This window comes from Microtus pennsylvanicus, chromosome 3, assembly GCF_037038515.1.
Source record: "Microtus pennsylvanicus isolate mMicPen1 chromosome 3, mMicPen1.hap1, whole genome shotgun sequence".
NCBI classification, from domain to species: domain Eukaryota; kingdom Metazoa; phylum Chordata; class Mammalia; order Rodentia; family Cricetidae; genus Microtus; species Microtus pennsylvanicus.
Genome location: NC_134581.1, coordinates 104,690,060 through 104,716,677, shown reverse-complemented (window position 1 = coordinate 104,716,677; position 26,618 = coordinate 104,690,060). Strand labels below are relative to the sequence as shown.

The window sequence follows — 26,618 nt, the reverse complement described above, 5'->3', positions numbered from 1 at the left end:
GACTACTTGGTTACTGATCAGCTGCTGGGCTGAACCAGCCTGGGCGTCATTCCTCCTCCTCTTGGGGTTTAATACTCCTGCCTTTTAGCATGATTTTGCTTCATGATCCTTGATAACAAGGAGGAAGAAAATGGTTGGCTTCCCTCCCCTTAAATAAAAGTCAAACCTCAGCTAATGGCTTTAAGTTTTTTGTAAATCTGAGAAGAAATAAGTGAGCAGCATAGGTTGAGAGGTAGTTCTGCATCTGAAGAGAACAGCTGTTATCCTTGGCAGAAACTACAGGGATGCATCCTAGAAAACGCTAAGTAAGGTCTCCAAAATTCCAACTATTAGCACAAGAGATACTGCTAACAAAAGCAAGATTCCTTTTGAAGCATACAAGCTTGGATGTGTCCAGCCCCTTCCTCCTGCACTCCCGTGGCCGAGAATGGCACAAAGATGAAAGCTCCGCCCTCAGCACTGCATCAAAGGAAATAAGCGCAGGCTGGGCCAAGATGCCCCTTGAAGATGTACGCAGGCACAAACCAGAAAGAGAACGATTCCAAAAATACACATAGAAAGAGGGCCCTGCAGAGGAAACTCGCACGCTCCCGCTAACTCTCAGCTGGACCCACTGAAATCAGAGAGACTAACCCAGATTGAGACTAGGGGCAAAGGTATTTTCTGTAACTGAGATCCGCAGCCAAGCCATTAGGAAACACGACACACAGGAAGAGTGGCATGAAGGCCAATATGCAGCGAGCACTCTGGTCACAACTCCCACCCCAGTATCCTGCTCTCCTAGAGATGCCCCGAGTCTTCCTGGGCTGCTGGGGTGCCTTTCTCTGTCACACTGACATGGCTTCCCTAAGGGGTCAACCACCTCAGCTCCGTGTACCTGGGGCAGAGACAGGCAGAGGCCCACACTCTAGCCTGTCTTTGCCCCAAATGTTCTGTGCCCTTCTCTGTAAACTGGAAAAGAGGACACATTCGAACAGGACATCATGAGTAACAGTACTTCTATGTCCCAGCCCATGGGGATACAAGATACAAAGCATCAATAGTCACAGACAGTAGGGCTTCCGGAGAGTGTGAGCTTTGAAACCAGCAGAGAAATTACAGACATGGCAGAGTTCTGGACTATAAACACGAGCCTAGCAGTGCGTAGCACACATGGCATTCAGAAAATGGCCCCTTCCTTTCTTCTCCACCAAGATTTGGCTTCCCCCTGACCCCGACACTAAGGGAAATCCTCCTGTTTTGATGACCACAGCAGAGACCTTAACCACTGACCTTCTGTGATTTGCCTGCCTAATGCTGACAGGGTTCCCAGTATCTGCCTCTGCCCTAGGAAGGAATGCAAGTAGGGGGTGGGGGAAGTCCCCTGCCTCCACCCCAGACAGCTGAGAGAGTGCAGCCCAAAGAGGAAGTGCTTTGTGAGTGCCTGGAAAGGCCAGTTTACCCTGCTCCAAATTCTAAACCACTAGGCAGTTGTGGTAGACTGTAGCCCAGGCCAGACCAAACTGTCAGGTGACCCTCGGGAACAGGGAACTGGCCAAACACTGTACTCCTCCTTGTGTCTTGTGTGCCAGCAACTACGTACAGTTTCATCCAGAAATATGCCAGGTGATAAACATGTTTGAAATTCCTAAGTCCTTTCAAGGTCCAAGCCCTTTGAAGTATTTAAAAGTGTGTAGGAAGTAAGAACAGGAGAGGGACTTTCCTTCGGAAACTCCGAATCCCTCCCGTCAACACCACACACACACAGCTTGGACCGAGGGCCTTCCTAGCCAACTTCCTGACAACTGCCCAGAGAAGCTCTGAGGATAACACAAGCACAGCTGTGTGTGGACCTGCCGGAAGGTCTGTGACTCAGGGTGACTGAGCCTCACTGGCAGAGACGGAATTTTGAAGACTCTGTGAAGCCAAGGACAGGGCCCAAAGACCTCGACACTTCAACCTTCCTTGGAACCTCACTAGAAAGTCAAATCCTGCCATGGAGATCAGGCCTCCAACACGCCAGTAGGCAGTGGCTGGAGGTGGGATAGAGAGTGGTGTCCTCGGAGACAAGCAGGTGAGCCACGCCCTGGGATGCCTAAACAGAGACAGATGCGGGCATGGGCGAACATCTAAGTGTTTCAACATCAATGTTTTCTGCCTCTACTTCTTTTGTCGATGAAGCAATTAAGTTCCTAGCCATCCAAGTCAGCACTGGACCCCGAGAGTCTCAGATTCCATAGGCAGAGAGAGAGGTGTTGGGCAGTGCCTGGATGGGCCTGTGAGCCTGGGGTGGTGCACATCCGGGCTGCAGGCTCAGCTCTGCCAATTACAGCTGAGTGAACCTGGGCATGTCCTCAACATTCCAGGCCTCGTTTCCTCATTGAGCAGCTGAAATGATTTTTATTTCAATAAGAATTGTTTGAGATAGTCTATATTCATCCAAAAAGGCCTCAGCCGAGTGTCAGGAAATAACATATAACTAGTAATTAATTTTTATAATTTATCCAGCTTAGACTTAGCTCTGTCATGGAGAGGCTAGTACAATTGGTTTCTAAACCCGTTTTCTCATCCCGTTTCCGGTCTTCACCAGCCTCTATTCAGTCCCTTGAGGACATGCCCCTTTCCTGAATCTCTGACCAGGTCCTCTGGAGATCACCCCAATACAAGATTCCCATAAATTCCAGCCAGGCTGACCCCTTGTCGCTAGGCTGTGTCCTCCAATATCATCCCACTTCATCTGTCCCAGATGTCTCCATCACTACAGACTGATGACCTGAACTGAGACTTGAGTTCTCAACGAAGATGGCGCTAAGTACCATCAGTACCAGATGCTCAGCACATACCTGAGAGCTGGACTTCCCCTGTGGGCAACCTCAGCACCAGCTCTACTTCCCTTCTTACAGCCAGCCTTGCCCTAAGGAGTGTAGATCTGTGGCAGTGAGATCACAATAAGCGAGGCCACACCCATGTTACCATGGTCACTGAGCCTTCCCATTCTAAAATTCTATAGATGATGATTCTATTGCATGATTACAAAGGCACCCATAAGTCCCACTGGCTTCTGCTCTCCTCTCTGCCTTCCAGGCCACTGGCTGAGATGCTGTTCATACGATGAGAGCGAGGTGAAGGGGTAGGAGGATGGCAGAAGCGCAAGGGCTCTCTCTCACAAAGGCAGAGATACTCATGGGGCACAGGCCCATCCATCACATGTCCATTCATCAGCCATCCAGGAATCACCTACTGTGTGAGCATTGTATGTGTGTCTGTGTGTGTGTGCGCGTGCATGCGTGTGTGCGTGTGTGTATGTGTGTGTGTGTGTTATGGGATGCACCAGTCTTTTCTCCCTCAGACCATAAGATGTTCCTTTCAGAGCAATAGGGTTGCAACCCCATTGGGGTCTCATATCAGATATCCTGCATCAGATATTTGTGTTATGATTCATAACAGTAACAAAATTATAGTTATGAAGTAGTAATGAAATAATTTTACAGTTTGGGGCCATCACAACATGAGGAACTGTATTAAGGATCATAGCATTAGGAAGGTTGAGAACCACTGCCCTAGAGGCCTTCCCTCTGGTTGGTTTGGTAGAGGTACCATTGTATAATAATACAGAAACCCTGTCCGTGCTCACTGGTGTAAGTTACTCCATCTCAGAGAAGGGGCATGTCAGAATGATGTTTAATGATCCAATTCTGTCTGGATACACACACACACACACACACACACACACACACACACACACAACCTCCACCTCCTCTCAGCTTTTCACTGCTTGATGTCTGCTCTACTCTCTGTGATATCTCATATATATATACACATCAGGAGGCATGTTCTTAAAAACAAAAGGCACGGCCCTCAGATATCTCGGGTATCTTGGAGCTTTCTGCCGTAAAACTCTAGCAGCTTGGGGACATGGAAGGGTGACAAATTCAACAGAGGACCACAGCTCCGTGTCAGCTGTCTGCTGCTTCCATCTGTTTGCTCCACTCCAGAGAAGTCTCATCACCGCCATCATTTAAGGCTGGGCCCCACCAACTCAATAATCCGACAGAGAAAGAACAGTAGGGGGGCTACCCTACACTGCTAGCCTTGGCTACTCTGTCCTCTGCCTCAGGGACTGTAGGCCCCTCAGAGGACTCCGTCAGAGTGAGAGCCCAGTGCCTGGCATGCAGTGAGAGCTCAGGAAATGACAACCCACTGACTGTCACTGTTGGTCCCCATCCGGACTCTGCAAGAGTTCTTAGACCTAGTCTCCCCCAGGGCAATGGTGTTTCTTATAGTAACATAGGTAACAATGAATACTTCTGGGATCTCAACATAGGTCTGTTTGACTTCCAAGTCCCAGCTCAGTAGGCTCCACCCAGCAGCCCTTGAATAGCCAACCATTCTGAGCAAACAGGGAGTGCAGACAGGCTGGCACAGCGAGGGGCAAGAATAAGAGAAACCGTGTGAATCAGGACCATGAAGAGTGGCCATACCCGCTCTGGTGTTGGGGAAATGCTGAGCCCCAGTGTGTGACAGCCAGCTTCCTTCCTCCAAAGACCAGTTTTCACCGAGGTCCATGCTTCCGCCTAGTTCCTCCTGCATGCAGCTCTCAGAACAAATGCCTGAAAGACAGAAAGAAAAGGGGTGTGGATTACTACTAATGCCCTCCTTGAGGACTGAGGCCTTCTCCTTCAAACATAACCAATTTCCAGTCCATTCTATGATTTTGCCTTGCAGGCTTATTGTGGAGATATGGGCATGGCCTGAGGGTGTGATTGCCAAAGTCCCGAAGCCACATTCCTCTGTCCACTTGGTTAAGGAATGTTCCTGAAGCAGCTCTCGCCACTTGGGCAGAGGACTTCCTTTTGACTTTCATGTATTTATTATAGACTCCTAGAATTTCAGGGAAAGCAATGGGGAGAGAGGGAGGAAGGAGAGAGGAAGTGAAGGAGAAACAAAAGATGGAGGAAGGGAGGGGAGGAAGAGAGAATATAGTCAGGTGTGTGTGTGTGTGTGTGTGTGTGTGTGTGTGTGTGTGTGTGTGTGTGTGAAAAACAGACCAAAATTTTTCAAATGGCCATTATGATAGATTTTCTTTTATAAATTCTTGCAGTTCCTTGGAGGCCTCCATAGTAGGAAAGAGAACCGCAGTAAAGGTCACTCCAGAAGCACAAAGGACCCTGGGGACCAAGTTTCCAAAGGCTTGTGTCCCAAGGCCTCCTGATTTTCATGAGAAGGTCCAACTACCACACTGGCTGCCCCTGAGAAGGCATGCTGGGAAATAAACTGCATCTTGGTTGATGACAAGCCATGGCCAGACTTTTCCCCAGATTACAAAGCAATCTTCCTAACACTGCGCTCGGAGCAGGGCTTCAAATGGAAGTGGTTTTTGAATAATTGAACATGACTGAGTCGCTCATCTCATCTGTGAATGTGGCAAGAGAGAGACCTCCACTGTGGCAGAAATGCTGAAGCCTAATTGGATGGGCACAGCTGATGAGCCGCTGTAATCAGAGCAGAGGGCTCCATTTGGTCTCTAAACCTCTGGAATGCTGTTTGGAGTGGCCCTGTGGGCCCCGTGCAGCCTGCAGGGCTGTAGACAGAGCAGAATTGTGGCTTTTTGATGTGGTGCTCCTGGCGGTTGTATCAAGCAAAGCCTCTGATGAAGTACTGAGGGGGATAAAAATTGTTCCGCATTCACCAGGAGGCTCGCCAGAAACCTGTGTTCAGCCACGTGGGTTTAGTGCCTTGAGGTTTTGGAAGAGAATTTCAAACAAGAATGAATAAGACACGTGAAGTACCGGACTTCAGAATCCAGGTCTGAGCCTGACTCTGACATCGACTTTGAACAAATGTCTTTACCCAGGCTAAGGTTTTCCATTCTGACTGAAAGAACTCAGAACTGATGCTGTTAGAGGCTGGTCCAGGTGCCCAGAGTTTGTAGGCTAGAATAGTTTGCTTTTACATATGTACTGATTTAAATGGTAACGCCCCTCATGGGCTCATAAATTTGAATGCTTGGTCCCCAGTTGGTAGAACTGTTTGAGAAGGATATAGGAGGTGTGGCCTTGCTGGAGGATGTGTATGACTGGGTGTGGGCTTTGAAGTTTCAAAAGCCCATGCCACCCAGTCATATATCCACAACACACACACACACACACACACACATAGTATATATATATATATATATATATATATATATATATATATATATATATATGCCTTCAGCTTGTGAAACAGATGTAGATTCTCAGCTACTGCTCCAGGATCTAGCTTGCTTGCCACCATGCTACCCACCAAGTTTATCATGGACTGTCTTTGGAACCCGAACCCCAATAAACTCTTTCTTTTGTAAGTTGTCTTGGTCATGCTATCTCTTCACAGCAATAGAAAAGCAAGACACATGGGCAACCTCTCTCCCGTGTCAGAGGTTGAGGAAGCTGCATTATTTGTTCATTGGCTAACTGAGCGTGTAATAGCCAACTGAATGAGAGATTGCCTACTATTGAGCAAGAGACATTCTCCACGCAAACTAAGAATGTAAGCCAAGTTAGGTGACATAAGCCTATCTCAGCAATTGGAAAATGAAGATGGAGGATAAAAGGTTCCAGGTCATTGTCAGCGACACAGAAAGTTCCAGACCAGCCTGGACTGCATAAGGTATCACCTCAAACAAGTCAAAACTAAAAGTATTTTTCTGTAATAAATCTAATCCTGGGTCATGTTTACAATAGCACCATTTAATGGTCCCAAATAAATATATAATATTTATGTCTTTATTGATCATTAAATAATATTGATAATACTAATATATCCTGAAAAAGATTGGGGGTTTTTCGGGTGGGTTCTGTGTAACACCCCTGGCTGTCCTGGAACTAGATATTATACTGAAAAAGATTTTATTTACAATAGACTAGAAATTCCAAATCACCTTCTAATTAATCTTTGCAGTACCCTTGAGGAGCTGAAAATTCCAAGAACTTTATTTGACTTTTAATTGCTGATCAGTAAATAGTGTTTCAAGTCAGTTTCTCATCCTATTGCCCCACTAATGCAGCCATCCCTGACGTCCAGAGGTTAGATTTGCAGGATGCTGTGTTCTCAGACTCAACCTCATGAATTTAATCTTAGCCACCTGAACCTTTTAGGTCTTTCTGTAGGCCCTACTGTTGTCTATGATACCCGACTTTCACACCTCGGCTAGGGAAAGCAAGGCATCAAATACGAAGTGAAATTGTGTGACTCAAACATTACGAGGAAGGTTTCGGATCGGTCACATCTATTACTGAAACCGGCAGTATCCCTTGCGTCCCAGCAAACCCTGGGGTTTCTCGTAAAACTCTAGAGTTTAGAAAATAGTTTCCAGGGCTCTGTCCATATAAAGCAACTCATCTAGTGTTTTTCCTAAGCGTTTAACTTTTTCCCAAGTAAAGTCTCAAAGACTGTGGTAAAATTAAAGAAAGTCATAGGAGGGGGATGGAGAGATGGCTCAGTGGTTAAGAGCACTGGCTACTCTTCCAAAGGTCCTGAGTTCAATTCCCAGCAACCACATGGTGGCTCACAGCCATCTGTAATGAGATCTGGCACCCTCCTCTGGCGTGTGGGCATACAAGGAGGCTGAACGTAGTATACATAATAAATAAATAAATAAATGAAAGTCATAAGAATTTAGTGGCCAAACAATTGCTGCAGCTATGAGAGCAGGGAGCGGGGATGACGTGGCAGCACAAGACGGAGCATGCAGTAAGATGCAGCCTTAGAACTCAGCTGCCTTCTGAACAGTTGTCTTTACAGAGATGAACTATCCGCACACACGGACAGGGGCTGAGATACCAGATGCTGTGAGGACGCACTTACTACTTAAGTGTTGGTTGAGTAAACAGAGGAATAAGTGATAATGGCAAGCGAGTGGGGATCCCAGCAGGGCATTGCATCTCCTAAACTCCCAGGGCAGATGTGTTCATTCTGATAAGGTATGGTGAGCCAGTGAGTAGACGGGGTCTTCGGATGTGTGGGAATTTAGCGCCATCACCCAGCTCACTTGAAACTGACATCCTCTTTTCTTGCCCGTGTGCCTCCTCAGCAAGGCATCACCCAGCTACCCAGGCCAGAAGCCCGGCCACCACGAGTCTCATGGCAAAATATAAAATAATAGAAATGGGTTAATTTAAGATGTAAGAGCTAGCTAGAAATATGCTTAAGCTGTTGGCCAAAAAGTATTGCAATTAATACAGTTTTCTGTGTGATTCTTTTGGGTCTGGGCAGCCAGGAAATGAACAAGCAAGCCTCTGCCTACAGCACACCATATCTACCTTCTCTTTGGCCTAGTCCTGAGCCCTATCTGATATAACTGGCTGAGATTTCCCAACCCATGATCCTACATCATCTGCTGTGGGCTTGGCATGTCTGATACCTGTGTACACACCAACCTCCCAAACGCAGCTGAGTCACACCTGAGGTCCTAGTCACCAGGGCCATTTCTGCTGCCATGAACTTGACCTAGAAATACAATGCAGAAGGCCTACCTGCACTTTGGTTATCTACTCTGCCATCCTGTGGCTCCATCTCTTAGGGAATTTATAAAGTGCCATGCCTGGAGACTCAGGTGGAGAAGCAGGAAGTATATTCTGTGACTAAGAGAATTAAACACCCATTGGTTCCAAGGAATGTAGACAGAACCATGTCAACCAAGACTGCTTGCTAATAATTTGAGCTATAAATTAAAATACATACAAATGTGTACATGCACACATAAATGCATGCGCATAAACTCACCTATTCATTGAATAAATATTTACATAATGCTTCTATATCTTAGCCACTAGAATAAACACTTGGAGTCAAGGAGGATAGATTGTGTCCCTTTCTTCAAAGACTTTTCAAAGTTGTTGGGAAAACACATCTGGACAGATCAGTACAGAACAATGCACCAAGTGGAAACACGGAGGCACACACAGGGGGACACAGGGTTTGCAAACAGTAGGAACAGAAGTGGGAAGACAACATGGAGCTCTTACTCTCACCCTTGCCTTCATCACGATTCCCTAGTAAATGCCGTTCACCCTGAGCTGGAACCCTACTAGGGATACAGTGCTCCCTTGCGACCCAGCTATCACAGAAATACAGTGCTCCCTTGCTCCTCAGATAACAAAGGGATACAGTGCACCTTGCAACCCAGCTAAGCCACTGCATCTATGAACACCCGACAAGCAAATCATATTTAGATTTTCAACAAAATACTGATAATGCCCTACGCTCTGACTGTTCCAGGACCTCCCGGATCTTGTTCTGTTTTTAAAAGGCTATCCATAGGTAAGATGGACATCTCTCCATGAATAACAAGATCTCACCCAGTTCTAGTATTCTCCATGCTTATAAAGCTAGGCCTGCTTCTTCGATGAGTCAGGAGTAAGAAGAGCAGCTTAGGCACAGGTGGTCCCACCCAGCAGCTAAATGAAACAACTAATTGAAGCAGGAAAGGAAAGAGACCGCAGTATGGGTGGCCTCCTTGATGGCTGAGTTCTCAACTACCTAAGATCCAAGTTTAGATGCCAGGGGGAAAATGTCGAAGGTGACCTGGACCACAGTTGAATTGTGGGTACTCTCCTCTTTGGGCAGCCTCAAGAGTTTATTCTGGTGAATCTCAACATCTAAACTTAGAAGATCCTTTTCTCTCTAGCTCAGAATAACAAAAAATGTAGAATAGATATTTGGAGTCTTACTATTCAAAAAATATAATTCGGCAGCACTTAAACTTCGGGAAAAACATGTGAACGTATATTGTGAATGACAGGCTGGGAAGCACTGAGAAAGAATGAACTGTCTTCCATCCGCAATGCTTGGCGACTGAGAGCTGGGCTCCCTATTCCCTGGGCTTCTTATTTGTTTCTGAGAATTCTCCAAACACCATAGAATTGGATATTCTCAATAACTTGAAAAACATTTCTGACTAGCTTATGCAAATGGGTAGGATATTTTCAGAGCTCCAGTGGAATTTATTGATGTTAATATTTTGAGTATGCCACTAAATAATTTATAACACTCTCTAAGGAGCTGTGGTAGCAAGCAGATTTTTAGGAAGCCTAATGAAATTAAAAAGTTATGTCTGGCGGCAGTGGTGCAGGCCTTTAATCCCAGCACTCGGGAGGCAGAGGCAGGCAAATCTTTGTGAGTTCAAGGCCAGACTGGTCTATAAGACTTAGTTCCAAGACAGGTTCCAAAGCTATAGAGAAACCCTGTGTTTAATTTTAAAAAAAGTTATGAGGTGTTGAACTCAGTATTTTCATCTCTAAAGCAGTCCATGGAGGACAAACGTGGAAGCCTCCATCACAGCACCTTCCCATGCAGACTGCTTCCGGGTTCCTTGCTTTCCAGAACTCCCTATGCTCTTTAGCACAGTCCTTTGCCACTGGAGAATCTCTCACACACACACACTCTCACCCACACGTATACACACACACATACACACACATGTATACACACACTCACACACACGTACACACTCACACACACACATACACACACGTACACAAGGTGATGTTATCACACTAACATCACCTCCTCAGGACAAAGTCTTATCTTCTCTACCCTTTCCCTATCACAGGGAGCATAGTGACCAAGCTGGCTCAGGAAATGCTGCAGAGTAGAGACAGGCATACTATACTGTCAGCTGAGAAACTCAACTGTTCACCTAACATGTTAGGGAGCATTGTTTTCAAGTGTGTCATTTTGGTTTACATTGTGTTTGTTTAACTCTGTGAAACTGTCTTACTGTGCCTGTCTAAAACATCTGATGGTCCTAATAAAGAGATGAGTGGCCAACAGTGAGGCAGAAGCAAGGAAGGTGGGGCTGGCAGGCAGAGAGGATAAATAGAAGGAGGAAGAAAAGGAGCAAGAAAACAAGGAGAGGAGGACGTTAGTGGTCAACCATCCAGCTGTAAAGAAAGAAGTAAAGAAAGGTATACAGAAAGAGAGAAAGATAAAAGCCCCAGAGGCAAAAGGTAGCCGGGAAATTTAAGTTAAGAGAATATGGCAAGAAACAAGCCAAGATAAGGCCAGGCATTCATAACTAAGAATAAGCCTCTATATGTGATTTATTTGGGAGCTGGTGGTGGGCCCCTCAAAACTCCAAATGAGTAAAACATCACTCAACAATAGCATAGTTAGAACAGCAATAATAGCAAAATCTCTGCCATCAAATTCTCTCATCCTGGTAGTTCTATGTCCAGCTACAAATTGATAACAAAGAGGAGGGAAAAGTGTTTGAAGAGACTGCGTTCTCACAGTGTTTTCTCATTGTATTGACTCTGCCCTGAACTCAGTTCTTCCAATGTGTAGAAGGTTCACAGTGCCTCTTCCATCTTGAACACAGTTTGGGGGAAACTAGATGCCAGCTAAAGAACACACAAAGCAATACACAAATGCACAGCAACTCATCTTGGCAAATTTGCTCGGAGCCATCACTTGCTATTCGGCACTGAAATTGAGGTTGGCTCTTCAAGCTGTGAGGTGCAAGTCCATGGGAGGCAGGGTAAATGGTGGTTAGCAGCAAGGATTTGGGGATGGCTCTGAAGCTAAATCACAGTCATCACCCACTAGCAGTAGTCTTGAGCAGGATAACCTAACCAAGCCCAACTTTTTTTTTCATTTGTAACATGAGATCATATGTAACATATGATCGTCAAGTCATTGTAGGACTCAAATGAGAAATGTCTGTAATGTACCCACTACAAATGCTGACCACATTTTAAAAAAGAAAAGAAAAGAAATCATCCACTAAGGGTAGCCACTGCTCTTGGTTGCCATTGGTAACACTTAAGTGTGCCTTGGTCCTTTTTGTTCCATGGGGAGTCAGCATGAACTGGGAAGAGTCTTTGAAGGCAACCATTTACCTCGGTGGAAGGGCTGATGGCTGGAGTACTCGTCTCTGGAAGAAAATCCGTGGAAAAAGTGGGTAAGAGTGCAGCTGTCCCGTGTGCCAGTTCTAGACGGGGAGGAGGAAAGCGAGCCAGGAAAGAGCAGCGGAGGCAAAGGGGTGGCGCAGGGCCGCGAGGGCTTGCTGGGCAGAGCCATAAACAGCATCACCGGACACGGAGCTGGAGACCACTGCAGAGGATTAACTGTCTCATTAGAGAAGGCCCGGGGCTGAAATCTGGAGACAAACAGCCAGGGCTCTGATTACAAACCAAGAATAGAGTGTTAGCAGATCTTCCAGCGTGAGGCTGTGGCTCATTCTCAAACAATGACAGGCATATCTGAGTTGGAGGGGAAAATAAGTTACCCTTCAAAGCAGCACTAGGAGGGATCTATATTATTTTGAATTTTTTTTTCATAATAAAAGTAGATAAAATAGATTTATATATTTGCATATTTTATATAATGTGATTATATATGTAAATATACATATAACATTATTTAAAACCATGTGCTTATTATAGAAACTTGAGAAACCTCACTCAGGATAGTGTTTTCTATTTCCATCCATTTGTATGCAAAATTCAAGAAGTCCTTGTATAACCCCAGCAGCACAGACACTAAGGGCATCATTGAATAAATGGGACCTCCTGAGGCTGAGAAGCTTCTGTAAAGCAAAGGACACGGTCACTAAGACAAAAAGGCAACCCACTTACTGGGAGAAGATTTTCACCAACCCCGCAACTGACAAAGGTCTGATCTCCAAAATATATAAAGAAATCAAGAAACTAGACCGTAAAAGGCTAATCAATCCAATTATAAAATGGGGCACTGAGCTGAACAGAGAATTCTCAACAGAAGAACTTCAAATGGCCAAAAGACACTTAAGGTCATGCTCAACTTCCCTAGCGATCAGGGAAATGCAAATCAAGACAACTTTAAGATACCATCTTACACCTGTCAGAATGGCTAAAATATTTTGAATTTTCTAATCTCTGCGTGCTTTAGCCATCTTGGCTGAATACAACAGAATGCCACAGACTTAACATTTAAGCGACAGCAATCTATGTCTAGCTCTTGTGGAGGGTGGGGCATTCTAGAGCCAGGTGCCAACTGCCTAATTCTCTGCACAGAGGAGGCCCTTTTCCACTTGCTCCGTGTGTCCTCACAAGGTAGAGAGGGAGAAGGAATCTTCTGCCTGTCCCCTTGTCCCTTTTCTTACAAGGGCCCTTACTATCGTGACACCTCACAATATGATCTCACATAAATCCAAAGGCCCCACCTCTAACCACCACCACCGGGAGGTCTAGACCCTTACCATGTGAACTGGAGTTAGGAGGAAAGCAAGCACTCAACACGCAAGTATTCATTTTAAAAAGTAATACAGGGGAATTTTTTCATTTTTCCATTTCCGTGTGTGTGTGTGTGTTTGCATGTGTGTGGGGGTGCATGTGCATATGTGTCTACCTGCACACAGAAGTCAATGGTTGTCAGGGAAACAGGGTCTCTCCACCAGAACCAGAGCTTGTAAGCATGGCTCTCCTCTCTAGCAGCTTGCTCTAAGGCCCCCATCTCCACTGTCAGCTGGAGTTACAAGCAGGCTGTCACTCATCATTTTGTGTGTGTTCTGGAGATGCGAACTCTGGTCTCCACACTCCTGTAACCAGCGCTCTCACTACTAGGCAATCTCCCCAGCCCCATCATTTCAGTAATATATTTTATTTACTCTACATAGTCAAAATAGTATTTCTCTATGTGATCAATAGAAGACAATATTAATGTAAATGCTAGGTTGTCTGTCACACAAGATTTGAAGCCCAATGTACATTTTCATAGCACATTGAACTAAATTACGTTTCAAGGCTGACTAGCTACACAAAACCAATATTCAACACCAAGGGCAAAACGAACACCATCTCCCTGCTCTTCCCTGCTGACGAGACCTTTGAGAAGTCTAGATTCTTGCAGTCAGAACAGGACTTTGGAGATGTCTGGATGTGGGGACACCCCATCTTCCTGCCAGCCTTTCTTCCCTCAGCATCTCACTCCACTCTAGGAAGCTCCAAACTGCATTGACATCCATCCTGTAGGTCACGTGCCGGAGGCTGGTTTAACACACGACTTGGACAGGCTATGCACGATGCAAGCTCTATCTGCTCTCCACGCTCAAGAACACACCTCTCAGCTCATTTTCTTACTTCAAGCCCATGGTGGCTTTGTTGCCCTCTCCTGCTGCTGCTCCCCCCTTCCCTCTGGCCCTATCAACAGCAGGGACACATAACTTCACAAACTAATAGACGTGCCTATGGTTACCTAGTGTGGAAAACCTCACCCAACCAGAGGTGGACCCACTGTGAGGTAGGCCAAGCAGATATGTCAAGAACACTCACTCAGGATGGAAAAATCACCGGGAGAGATGCACAGAGTGGAGCAGAGAAGGGAAGAGCTATCTGCACTGACCTTCCAGCCCCGCCTTGGGTTTCCGCAGGCAGGAGCACTAGAAACCAGACAGAGAGCTCTTCAGCCTCTTCCCCAGACCAGGCGTCCAGCTTTCATTACAACAAAGTGGCTCCCCACTTAAAAGATGTTTGAAACTTTGCTCTATGAGGAGCTCAGAGCAATGAATTCCTCCTCCTGATGCCAGTCACAGCATGGAACAGCTGTCCAGACAATACTAATATTTGGTGCAATTTCTCACGGTCATGGCTAGGATAGGTTCTTTGTAGCCTCTTATGGAGAGGAAGCTTGGTGACAAAAGGCCAGCCCCAGAAGTGAAGATTTGCTCACAAATTGAACTCAGTTTGCCCACACCTTCCCCTTGTGCTTGAGTTGAGTTTCATGTTAACACAGCAGAGAAGGGAGAGCTCACTCTGGAGTGTGGTACCAGATCACTATATGCCGGGAACATCTCACCATGGTGGCCTTCTGGGGACCCTGCGATGCCTTTCATCCCCTGCAGCAGACATTCTCATCTTCCGTTCTGCATCAGAGCTTTCTAGAGGACTTTTAAAGTATGCTAATGGCTGAATCCAGAGCAACTTCCGGGGGTGGTCCCTAGGCCTCCATGTCTCCTAAAAGCTCCCCAAGCTATTCTAATATGGAAGACCCGAGTACAGAATAAGACCCCCTACAGGCCTATATTTTGAGCAGACATTATTTTCTGTTATGAAAGAAATGCACATGAAATGTTTGTTTGTTGGCTTTCATGAATACAGGCAGTGAGTGTGGCCCAAAGGAGCAGTCTCTCTCACAACTAACACCCCAACAGTCTCTCCCCAAACGCGTAGGGAAAGGCTAGGTGGATAAGTCTACCCTATGGAATGCGATTACAGAGCGCGTGGCTCTTAGGTGTGGATACTCAACCTTCTTCCTAAGTAAAGTGGCGGGAATATTTGGATAGCCCTCAAAATATAGTTAACAAAATACAAGTTATACTGCAGAATTGAAGTCATTAAAGTATATTAGTGCTGTAAGACTGTAAGAATCAGCTGGAAATCATGCTGATTTATAAATTATAAAGCAGTTTATAAATAGAGTCCAATTATAGAGGAAAGGCACACCCATACTAAACTCACACAAAGGAAGGGCCAGGAGGAGCCACAGACTTTGAGTTCAGACCCTTGCAGAGAAGAAAGGGAAATTTCATACCAGATTGTTTGTTTGTTTGTTTGTTTGTTTGTTTGTTTGTAAGACTTTCTTTATGTACCCAAGGCAGGCCCCCAACTTTCAGCAACTCCAAGTGCCAGGATTCCAGGCATGCCACCAAGCCCTGCCCAACTTACTTTTGCCAAAGTGCAAAACGAACTCAATGAAAGAGGCTTAGCCCTTAAAAAAAATGGTGCTAAGGAATTTTGACAGATTTACACTTTTCCTCCAAATTAGCTTTAATTTAACCTGATAGTTCATAAAAACCAAAGCAAAGTAGATAAAAATGTAAATGCAATATGTAAAGCTACAACTCTTTTAGAAAAATTGAGGAGAATCTTCAAGAATTATGGTTCGGTAAAAGGTTAAATCTTACAATATGAGCATCAGAGGAAAATGTGAGAGGCTGGGATGTGACATGCTTGAGGGGTATTTGATAAAAATGAAAACAATGATAGAGTGAACTTTATCAAAATTAAATACTTGTTTTATAAAAGATTATAGAGTTGGGGAATGTATCTGCAAATACATGATAAAGGGCTTGTTTCTAGACTACATATATATATATATGTATATATATATATATATATATATACATAAACAACAGGTATGTATGCAGTAAAATTGTGGAGTTGTTAAAGAGGCAAACTACACAAATATACATTCACTGAAAGTCCATACTGACAGCAAATAGCCAAATTAAAACCCACTAAGCAAGCACAGAATAAAACCACAGTAAGAGATCATGAGTAAAATTAAAAAAAATAGTGATAATGCAAATGTAGGCAAAGATATAGATTCCATTATCATACATGGATAATGGCAATATAATAACCCTTTCTCCTGAAAAGATAGTTTGGAGCTCAGTTTCCCACTGGAATCAGATGCGCCACCTTCATCGTTTATGGCAGAGAAGCGACATTTCCCCTTTTGCAAACACTTGTAAGTGATGCTAGCAGCAGCTTTATTTGGTGTTAGGGTTTGTATGTCAAGTGTCCCCCATAGGCTCACGCATTTGAGCACGTGGTCCCCAGCTCATGGAGCCATTTTAAAACGTTGTAGGACCTTTAGGAGGGGTGAATGTCACTAGGGGAAGTGGCTCCCTGTGGAAAGGCTTCTGGACTTTATAGCCCCATCCACTTCCTGTCTCCTCTCTGCTTCCTGACTACAGCTGTGAAGTGACCACTGCTTCAAGCCTGTGCCACACCTTTCCAGCCATGAGGGACTGCGTCTGCAAACAGTAACCAAAGTGCTTCATGCTGAGTGCTTGGTTGAACCAGTGAGGAAAGTAACTAATGCATTTGTAATAAACAAAAGATAGGAACAGCTTTCAACTTCTCCAGTTGGCAGGAGGGCAAATAAGCAGCCTGCTACAGTGTAGCAGCTGTGCCCTGCAGTGCCTCTCCCTAAAGAAAGGATCAACAGGGATGAGTGCAGAAATTTGATGGTCCACAAGCTTACACTCCACCTGGGCAAAACCAGCACTACATGAACTCCTTCATAGCACACTTACCAAACAGCATGATAGAGACAACAGGGCTTCGAGGAGCTGGAAACAGGAGGAGAAACAGGTCTGCCTTATGCCACAGCTTCATATCTTATTGAGGTGGCAGTTACATGAAGCTCATGAAACAAAATCGCACACAATTACACACACACACTCACACAATGGAGTGCAAGCAGTTGTTGAAATCAGAATGACAGTGGACTGTACCAGCATCAGTGACCTAGTTCTGAATCAGTGCTGCGATTATGCAGACGGTTAACTCTGAGTGAGGCTTGGTGATGTAGACCACAGACTTCTAGGCCTATAAATATTTCATAATAAAAGATGTAAAATACATGAGCCAGCCATTCTTTAATGGTCAGAATGTCTGTAGCATGCTTGGTCTAGAACTCTTGTGTGACCGGGTCTAATGAAACCTGCCTGCCATGAATTAATCAATAGATTAAATTTTCATAGATTAAAATTTGTTATTCACAAGGTACAAATAAAGAAGGTGGCCTGGACATTTACCTCGTGCCCTCCAGAGTGGTGTTGTCCTTACTCTGGCTGTCTCATCAAAGCGGAAGCTGGGAGCTGGAAAACTGAAATTTTCTGGAGCACCTGGACTCAGGATTCCTGTTAAAGTCACCCATCCTCAAGGTCTCCCCAAATAGAACTCTGTGTGTGCACGTGTGTGCACGAGTATTTGTGTGTGTGCATGTGAAGGACAGGGTTGAGGCTGGTGTCTTCCTCTCCCACTGAATGCAGAGCTCACTAGTCCATCTAGATTGGTTGGCTGGTAAGCCTCAGGGGTCCTTCTGCCTTCCCATCCTCAGATCTGGGATTTCAGGCACACACTACCACACCATGGTTTTATGTGAGTGCTGGGGTTTGAACTTAGGTCCTCATAGTGTTAGTCCTTTACTAATGAAACCACCTCCTTAGCCCCAGAATTTTAAAAATAACAATGACTCAAATGAGTGAGCTTTGAACTACTCAATGTCAGCTACAGGGGTAAGAAGAGGGTTAGAAGATGGCTAGTAAGACATCAAAGTTACATGGACTCACATCGCCCAGCAAGATTTGGTACTTTTAGAAACACATTTGGGATGGTAAGAGGAAAAATCTGGGTATGAGGATGGATACTCACGAGGCAAGTATTCAGTTGAATGTAAATATTAATTGAAGGCTCATTTTAGGCACTGTGACCATGACTATAATGCCCTGGGTTTATCAGAGATACTATGATTTGGGGGTGATGGCAGCACTCTTATATGTACCATAGCAACATGATCATTGTTACAGTTACAAGTGTTTACTCATGTAACATGTATGTGTGGGAACCTGTGCAACTGTTAGTTACCCTACAAGCATCATCTTATTAATTTTCACAAGCTCATGGTGCAATGACATCATCATCAAGACTTGAAAGATGAGGGAAAGAAGGCAAGAAATGCCTCCATACTGTTGTGGGTCAGCCAACTAGAAAGAGCAGAGTCTTGACTCTGACTCTAGCCATCGGACTTCAAAATCACTGCTGTTAGCTACTGACCTTTGTGTCTTCTTTAAGACTTGTTTATAATCCTTCTCTTTACTGTTTTTTCTAGGGGTGTCATTTTCTAGTGGAATACTCCCTAACTTCATTTTCTCTCCATTGTACCTGCTTCCCCTAAAAAAAAATGCATATGAGGATGAGATGGGGTCTAAAGGACAAGGCAAGACAGAGCTTCCGTAATCTCCACTTTAAGAGAGTTGGGTGTGTAGGAGATGGACAGAGAAGCTGTGACATGTGACCTGTGTCAGGGAGCTTTCTTAATAATTTTGTCCCAATGATAAAACTTGTTAGCAAAGTTACTGACTTTCTCAAACTTTTGTCAAACAAGAATTGTTGACTTAGTAAAGTTTTCCTACAAAAATAGACACGAATAATGACCTTGGGTTTTTGAACCAAAGAGACCTTGGAATGGGTTCTTCTGTCCCTTCCACCAGCTTAGGAACTCTACCCAGACTGGTGTCCGAGTAAATGAGGCTAACACTCCACTCAAGCTACCCACCCCCAAGCTTGAACAACACAAATTGTTATCTCCCGGGTTCTACGGGTGGCTGGACTGTCCAGGGTGGTCCTCAGCCCCACTGTGTGGGTCCTCCACACAGCAGGGTGGCTCTCAATCCTACTGTGTACGTCCTCCACACAGCAGGGTGATACTCAGCCCTACTGTGTGGGTCCTCCACACACTAATCCTCTGACCACAGTGGATCCACAGTCACCGAAGGCTCCTATTCCTACTTAGCTGGGTGAATGGAAAATTCCAGAGCTACCTCAGCTTCTTTACCACAGCCTCTCCATGCCTGTGGGAAATTTGGGCTTTCCAAGCCATGGTGGTGTGAAAGCAGTGGTCTTCATGGACCTGGACTAGCTTGTATCAGCTTGTGCCAGCTCCTAAGAGCTGATCTCTGTACCTTTCACCTGTGTTCAGGATGCCACTTAGGTAGCTTGCAATGGCCACCCAATGAGTGTTGGTGCCATCAAAACCAGCAAACATAAGATTCAAGTTGGGTATTTATATCCCAGAAGCCAGTTCAGCAGCATGTGACTTTTCATGGTGGCTGACATCCCCCTGATTCAGAGGTGAACAAGTGCAGACAGAGCTGCAAACCATCCTAGGTCTGGTTGTCCCTAGATATCACATTCTTCTTATCTTATTAGTCAAGCAGCTTCCCAAGGCTAGCTCAGGTTAAGTGAGAAAAATTTCCATCAATCTTACACGGAAAAGGCAACAAAGAACCCACTCAGAGAAGACATCCAGAGGTTTGATCAATGAACGAGTGAATGAGCTTGCCTTAAAGTACGGACACAGTTATCCTTAAGTCACTAAGAGCACAAAGACTTCTGGAAGGGTGATTCTCCAATATCAGAGAATCCTATATGATTTTTAATTTCTAAGAATTCTGAACATAAAAGTGCTAGATATGAATGTGTCCCTCTGTCGTCAGGCACATGGGCACCGCCCACTCAAGCCCCTCCTATATTCTCAGTGGCTACTGTGTCTGTTACAGCTTCTGCTTGCTTGCTGTCCTCAGTTTTCTGAGCTATTTGTCGGGTCCTGTCAAAGTGTTCCTCTTGTTTGTTGCTGTGCCTCCTTCCTGTTGTGCCACATACAGGTAAATATCATACACACACACACACACACACACACACACACACACACACACACATACACACTGCTATAGTGAAAGATTACAAACCTTCAGAGAAAAGGTAAAGAGAAAAATAGCCAGCAGTTCTTAACTGCCCAGCATGGCCAAGACCAGGCCAAGAGTGCATAGGCCCAACCTAGTCAGGTTTCACAGGCCTGTAATCCCAGTTACTTGGGAAATTGATGCAGGAGGATCCTATCTGGGCTACAGTAAGTTCAAATTCAGTTTGGGCAACTTAATGAGACCTGCCTCAAAATAAAAAGTAATACCGGCAGTCAGGACGCTGAGGCAGAAGGCTCTCTGTGAGTTTGAGGCCAGTCTGAGATACACAGCAAATGCCAGGGACTGCAGGGTTACATAGCAAAAATAATCATTTTCAAAAGCTGGTCTTGGTTTTCCTCAGGACTGTGCCAAGTACTTGTGTGGAGGAGTCCTATGGCAAGAGATACAAGGTCTGCAGGTCAGTATTCTCTGGACAGTGGCTCAGCTTTCTTTCCCAAATTCCATTCATTGTCTGTTGTCGTCTCCGTGACAACCTAGAGATGCCTTTATCAAACCTTCCAAAGGTGGAGGATCTCTATGAGTCAATCAGTGACAGTGTAACTCAGGGACAGTGTTGCAGGGAGAGTTTCCTGGTCTTTGGGATCACTGTATTCACTCGCGCACGCGCACGCATGCACGCTCACACACACACACACACACACACACACACACACACACACACCCCTCAAGCCCCTTTCCTTAGAACTTGCACAGACAGGCACTTGGCTATGTTTGCTCACTTCTGCTAAGCATGCAGCCGCACAGCCGTTGTTTACCTGAGGTACCTGCATGTCAGGGCAGGGATCCTGGGCCCCTTTGTCTCCTGCTACATGCCTGAGGAAGAAGGAAAGCATTCAAGCCAGCTAAAGAACAAACCGAGGCTTGCCACATAGCTGCTGTCCTTCTGCACCCCAACTCTGTAGGGGTTGGCTCAAGTCAGTGGTCCAAAAGGCAAAGGAAGGATGGAGGCTGCCAGCCCAACCCAGGCCACTTCTAGCTACCTCATCAGTTAAATCATAACTTGTAGAGAGGCACCCAAGTCAAGCCCCAGTCTCAGCGCGCTGTCCATTACGAGGCTCAGAGTTGAACCACCCAGACAGTATCAGCTACACTACTGGTGGCAATCAAGGACCCCCACACACACCCCCGTCAAACCAGTGTCTCCTGACCTTACTCCATTATCCCCAGGGATGTCCTCCAAAGTCCCTTGAACCCACTGTCCCGGGGTGGAAACTTACTAAATAAAAACGTGCTTGCTTACCTGAGAGAAGGTTCTGGTGACCAGCCGTGGAAAAAACACTAAGTTCTAACAGCAGTGACAGGGACTAACAAATAAGTCAGCTCAGTTTTAAAAGGAGAGAGGTGACTTCATCCCTGGTGCCGTAGAGTTTAAAAAGAGCAACGAGTGCTCGCTGACCGAGCCAACTCTGCCTCCCTCATCCGCAGCGACTCCATCCAGAGCCACAGTCATTGCCCAGACACGCTCAGCCCGCACAAGGTGGAGCACTGGAATCCTGGCTCTGTTGTTTCCAAGCCTCTCAAGGTCCTGAAGCACCAATCAGTAGCCTCGGCCTCGCGGGTCGGGAGGAAAGTCAGGCACTTTCTTTCCTGAGCCATGTCATTATCTCCCAAGAATCCAGCTCTAAAATACCAGCACTCTAGGGAAAGAAAACAGGTAGTTAGCTATCTGAGAGTCAGAGAAAAAAAAACTGGGAAAGTGTTGGGGAGGAGGAACGAGTGAGGGAGTCCTGTCTTGCTGAGGAGTTCTCGGAGCTCCTGGGTATGAGAGCCCACGAAGGTGGCAAACTTTGACTGGACTTTGCAGGGGGAAAGTATTCATTTAAGCAAAGAGGCCCATCTAAGGGAGAAGGCTGGGTTTCTTTTTCTTTTACTCACACAACCGCGTGTTTGGTCATTTGTCATATTAACAAATCCGTCCTAAATGTGCCCACATTCTACAGGAAGGGAAAGGACATTTACATAAGGAAATCTGAGGTTTGTGTGCTGAATAGAGGCTGCAGCAATTGGGGTTCTAACATGGGAGTTGGGTCACGCTGAGTTGTGGCTCAGTGGGCCAGGAGGCACCTGTTGATGCCAACACCATGGTCTAGCTGGGGTGCCGAGTGGTAATGGCACTCAGTGGTGATGGCACAGAGGGTTGAGCTGAGCAGCTGACGGCCTCTTTACCTCTGTGTCACGGGAACTTAAGGGGAATCTAGGGCACTGGACATGTATTCGATTTCTTGCTGAGCTATTCCGAGGCTTTGCCATCTCTCTGTGCCAAGTGTCACTGCAGAGAAAACAAGAAAAATATCTCTATCCAATCAAATATTGCATTTGAATTTAACAGTAAAAGTGGGAGTTTTTGAATTCTGAAGGGACTTGGAAGGCTTTGGACATTATCTGGACCCTAAATAGAAGCCTTCCAAGTCCAGATAATGTCCAAACAGAAGAGGGTTGGAATTTTATCAATGATAAGATCTTGTGAGGCAGGAACCGTTTTGTTCAGTTCATCATAGCCTCAGAGTTTAGTTGGGAGAGAGGTATCAGCTCAGTCCTTTCCATGTTTCTAGAATAAACCTGCTGGGAACGCTTAAAGTCACCATCCTGTCACTAAGGCCATTCTAGAGGACAGATGCCGGTGTTGTGGTATGCAGGAGACCCTGGACCACAGTGTTGTCTCAGCTTTCAGGCTCCCTACCAAATCCAGCGGATTGAAGGAAGTCAGTTTCTGGACCAGGACCTCCTTTCAGACCTCACGTCCTGACACTTACGGGACCTGGGACCAGGACACGGTCCTCAAGGGTAGACAACCTGCTGGTTGCCTTTGTGGTCTATTAAAATTTTCAAACATGATGGAAGGGTGAGCTGGCCCTACAGTGAGCATGCGCAGACAGCTGGTCCTACACCGAGCATGCGCAGACTTGCCCTGAGTAGTTTCCGTGATCAGTAATGTCTCTGCTTTGGTCCTTTGAGGCTCCTGTCTCAAACATTTCCCTTGACACTTATGAGTGAAATTATTTTTAAATTATAATTTACAAGTTCTTTCCTGATAATATATAAAAACACAAACGACCAGTATGCTAATCTTGGGTCTGGCAACTTTGCTAAATTCATGTCTGGAATGTCTGAGTATGCAATCACGTCATCTGACGTCATTTATGCCTTTCCGAACAGCAAATGTCTTTTTGATTTATTAACGACTGAGGTCCTGCTGTCCAATATTGAAAAAATATGTTGATAGTTGGTGTCCTTGCCTTGTTCCCAATTTTAGGGAAAGAGTATTCAGTATTTCACAAGTATGATGTGGGCTGAAGGTCTTTTGCAAGTAATTTGCCAAAATTGAGGTTGCTGCCTTCTCCTTGGGCCTGCTACAAGCATTCATTACAAATGGGCACTGAGCTTTGCTGAATCTATAAAATAACTATTTGATTTTCTACCCTTACTCTAAAAGGTTACTAAAATTAGTGTTTGAATATGAAACCTCTAAATTCTAATATTGATACTTTGTATTTTCTTTTCTCTTCTTCTTGACTGGTTGTCCAAGGATATATATCTATTTTATTGACATTTTAAAGTTCTAACTTTTAGATTGGATATAATCTCAGCACTAAGGAAACTGAGGCAGGAGAATTATAAATTCAGAGAGAGTTTGAACTATATGGTAAGACTTGGTCTCAGATAAAGAAACAAATCCTAGATTTCACCTTAAGTGATTTAAAAATAGATATATTTTCTTCCTTCTGCTTACTTTGGATTTATGTTGCCTGACTTTCTCCTTTTAGTGGGTTCTTAAAATCTTAAGTTTTTGGTTTCACACTCTTCCATTATAGCTTATTCTGAATCTAAAGGTGTCCCCTGACTAACCCTTGCTTTAACTGGAGCCACAATTTCAAAACGTTATATTTTGCTCTTTTGGTTCAAAATGTTTTCTGAGTGTACTTGTTTCTCTTTATTACAATGGGCTGTTTAAAGAGATACTATTCAATTTATTTTTCCTAATATCTTCTTTCTTTCTTATAGGTATCAGACAATAGATGTGCCTCTGTGCCTTTTAAAATCCATCTTAACATCGTCCTTATGTTGAACATGTTTAATCTATTAATGTTTAGTGTGATTTACCTGTACGGTTCTGCCTTACAGAACCCTAAGCCAGGGTTTCTGACTTCTGCCCCTTCTTTGTGGGGATGCTCTTTCAATTCTTCACTTAACTTGAGAATTTGAGAAGATCATCTTCAACCAGAGAGGTGTCAGCGGGCATGCGCTGTCATTCAACACATGTCCTGCCTGTTTGGAAACAAAGTGATTGTGCAACAACATTTGTACTCCCCTGTTGAGCTGTCTGCCCAGGGGAGTTGGCCAAGAAAGTGTACAACATGGTTCTTTTGTTTTAAACAAGGTCTTATATAATCCAGGATAGCCTAAACTCAATATATAAGGAAGGATGGCCTTGAACTTCTGTCCTGCCTCCGCATTCCTGAAAGCACCCCTGAGTGGGGGTTGTTTGTTTTTATTTTGTTTTTTGTTTGTTTGTTTGTTTAATGTAACATAAATCTTGATCCAAGCTACACAATGGAAACCAATTTCCTCACTGAAACATAACAAAAAAAAAAAAACCTCATGATGTTTATGAAATATTTGTTTTTAGGCACAGCCCAAGACAATTAACTCAGAATTGCTGGGAGCTAATACCTAAGCAATGTTTTTCTTTTAGAAAGGTTTTAAGTGTGTGTGTGTGTGTGTGTTACATACCAAGGCACATGATGGAGGCTAGAGGACATGTAGGAGCTGATTCTCCCCTTCAATCTCGTGGGAATTAGGAATCAAACTCAGGTCTCCAGTCTTAGCCTGAAGCATCTTTACCCCTGAAACATCTTCCTGGCCCCCAAAATATTTCTCGGGGTTCTCTAGATAACTAGAATAGGACCCAGGATGATAAAGTCAATGGGGAAATGCTATTGGCCCACCTCATGGGGTTTAGTGAAACTGAAAACACCCTGTCCAGCCACTTCTAGGGACAGGACCAAGGCAAGTACTAGACCTTGTGTCACACACGCTTAGGCTGGCGTCTGTGCTTGGCCATTCACTGGCTGTGTGACCCTGATACACGTCTACTTCCACGTGGTCAACAATAAAAGAGACAAACGGCAGAAGAGTTCAGTGATCTGTGATGAGATACTGTATGGAAACAACACAATGGCCACCGCAGCCCCCTATCTGCCCCCTCCCCACCCTGCACCTACCCCCTCCCAGAGCTACAGAAACTGCTGTGGGCAGGTCTGGCTAGGTTCTAGCTATCTCTCCTTGACCCTGGCCACGTCAGCCTGGATTAGTGGTCGTGGTTCCTGGACCCAGCATTCTGGTTCCAGTTTCTGAACTTGATCTGGCTCTTCTTTTAGGGCCAATTTTCCATCACCTGTTTCTACCGCTCAACACCACTGAGCCCCGGGCAGCGGGTGCTGCTGCAGCGGCTGGCTCTCAACTGCAGCCGCTCTAGCAGAGTCTCAGGCTGGCAGGGAATACAGCTAATTTTAGATTGTCCTGGACTCACATCCGCGGAGCGGCAAGGCCAGGCGGTTCCACTTGCCTCCACAGAATTTCCTGAGTGGGAAGGCCTATGGATCTACCTCATGTCAAGAACATGAGATGCATGTAGCTGTGTGCCTCAAAAATCGATTTGAATTAGCTATGCTAAAGCACTTACTGACCTGGGACAGGTTGTCTCCTGCCTACCCTGGGATGGGAACAATCAAGTGTGATCAGGAACAGAAGGAAAAGCCTAGTGTGTTTAGTGGATGGAGAAGCAATGTGACAAGAACCATCCCTGAGGAGTGGCAAGGCTGTCCCTGCTTCCAGACCAGGCTCCACACAAAGCAGGTGTCTGATGATGACTTCACATGCAAATGTGGAGTGAGACACTTCCTGGAGAAGCTGAGCGCTGCTCCAAGAGTATCAGAGGGCACAGTGCTGCCCAAAAGATACGATGCACGGGTACGGAATTCTTGGAGCCGGGGTTATGGTTCACGAAGTAAAGTGTCTGCCACAAAAACACGAGGGACTGACTTTAGATCACTAGCACCCACGTAAAACGAAGGCGCGGTGGTTCTTACCTGTAACCCCAGCAATGGGATGAAAGGCGAGAGGCTGCCAGTCTAGCCAGTAAGTGAACTCTGGGTTCAGTGAGAATGATAGAGGAAGATACCCAATGCCAACCCTGGGCTTCTACATAAACATGCATGCACATGTGCACAAAGCACACATACACATAAAGCATATGTACATACAAACATGTACTAACCACATATACATGCAAACGCACACATATATCCCATACCTACACCACACATACACACATATATACAAACAC

The 26,618-nt window shown here is 45.2% G+C and overlaps 1 protein-coding gene across 3 annotated transcripts in view; it reads right to left on the bottom strand.

Annotated features, from left to right (window-relative positions):
* Nucleotides 1–21,599, bottom strand: part of Amotl1 (angiomotin like 1) — a 119,374-nt gene extending 97,775 nt beyond the window's left edge. The window contains exons 1-3 of one of the 3 annotated variants that reach the window (XM_075966801.1): nucleotides 21,513–21,568; nucleotides 21,028–21,085; nucleotides 4,461–4,589 (exon numbers count right to left, since the gene is read on the bottom strand). In XM_075966801.1, coding sequence (XP_075822916.1) covers nucleotides 4,461–4,569 — 109 coding nt within the window. In that variant the 5' untranslated portion in view covers nucleotides 4,570–4,589; nucleotides 21,028–21,085; nucleotides 21,513–21,568. Of the gene's footprint in view, nucleotides 1–4,460; nucleotides 4,590–17,038; nucleotides 17,064–21,027; nucleotides 21,086–21,512 lie in introns of those variants that run through there. The other 2 variants (XM_075966802.1, XM_075966800.1) reach the window with 2 other exon arrangements.
* Nucleotides 21,600–26,618: the final 5,019 nt, after the last annotated feature.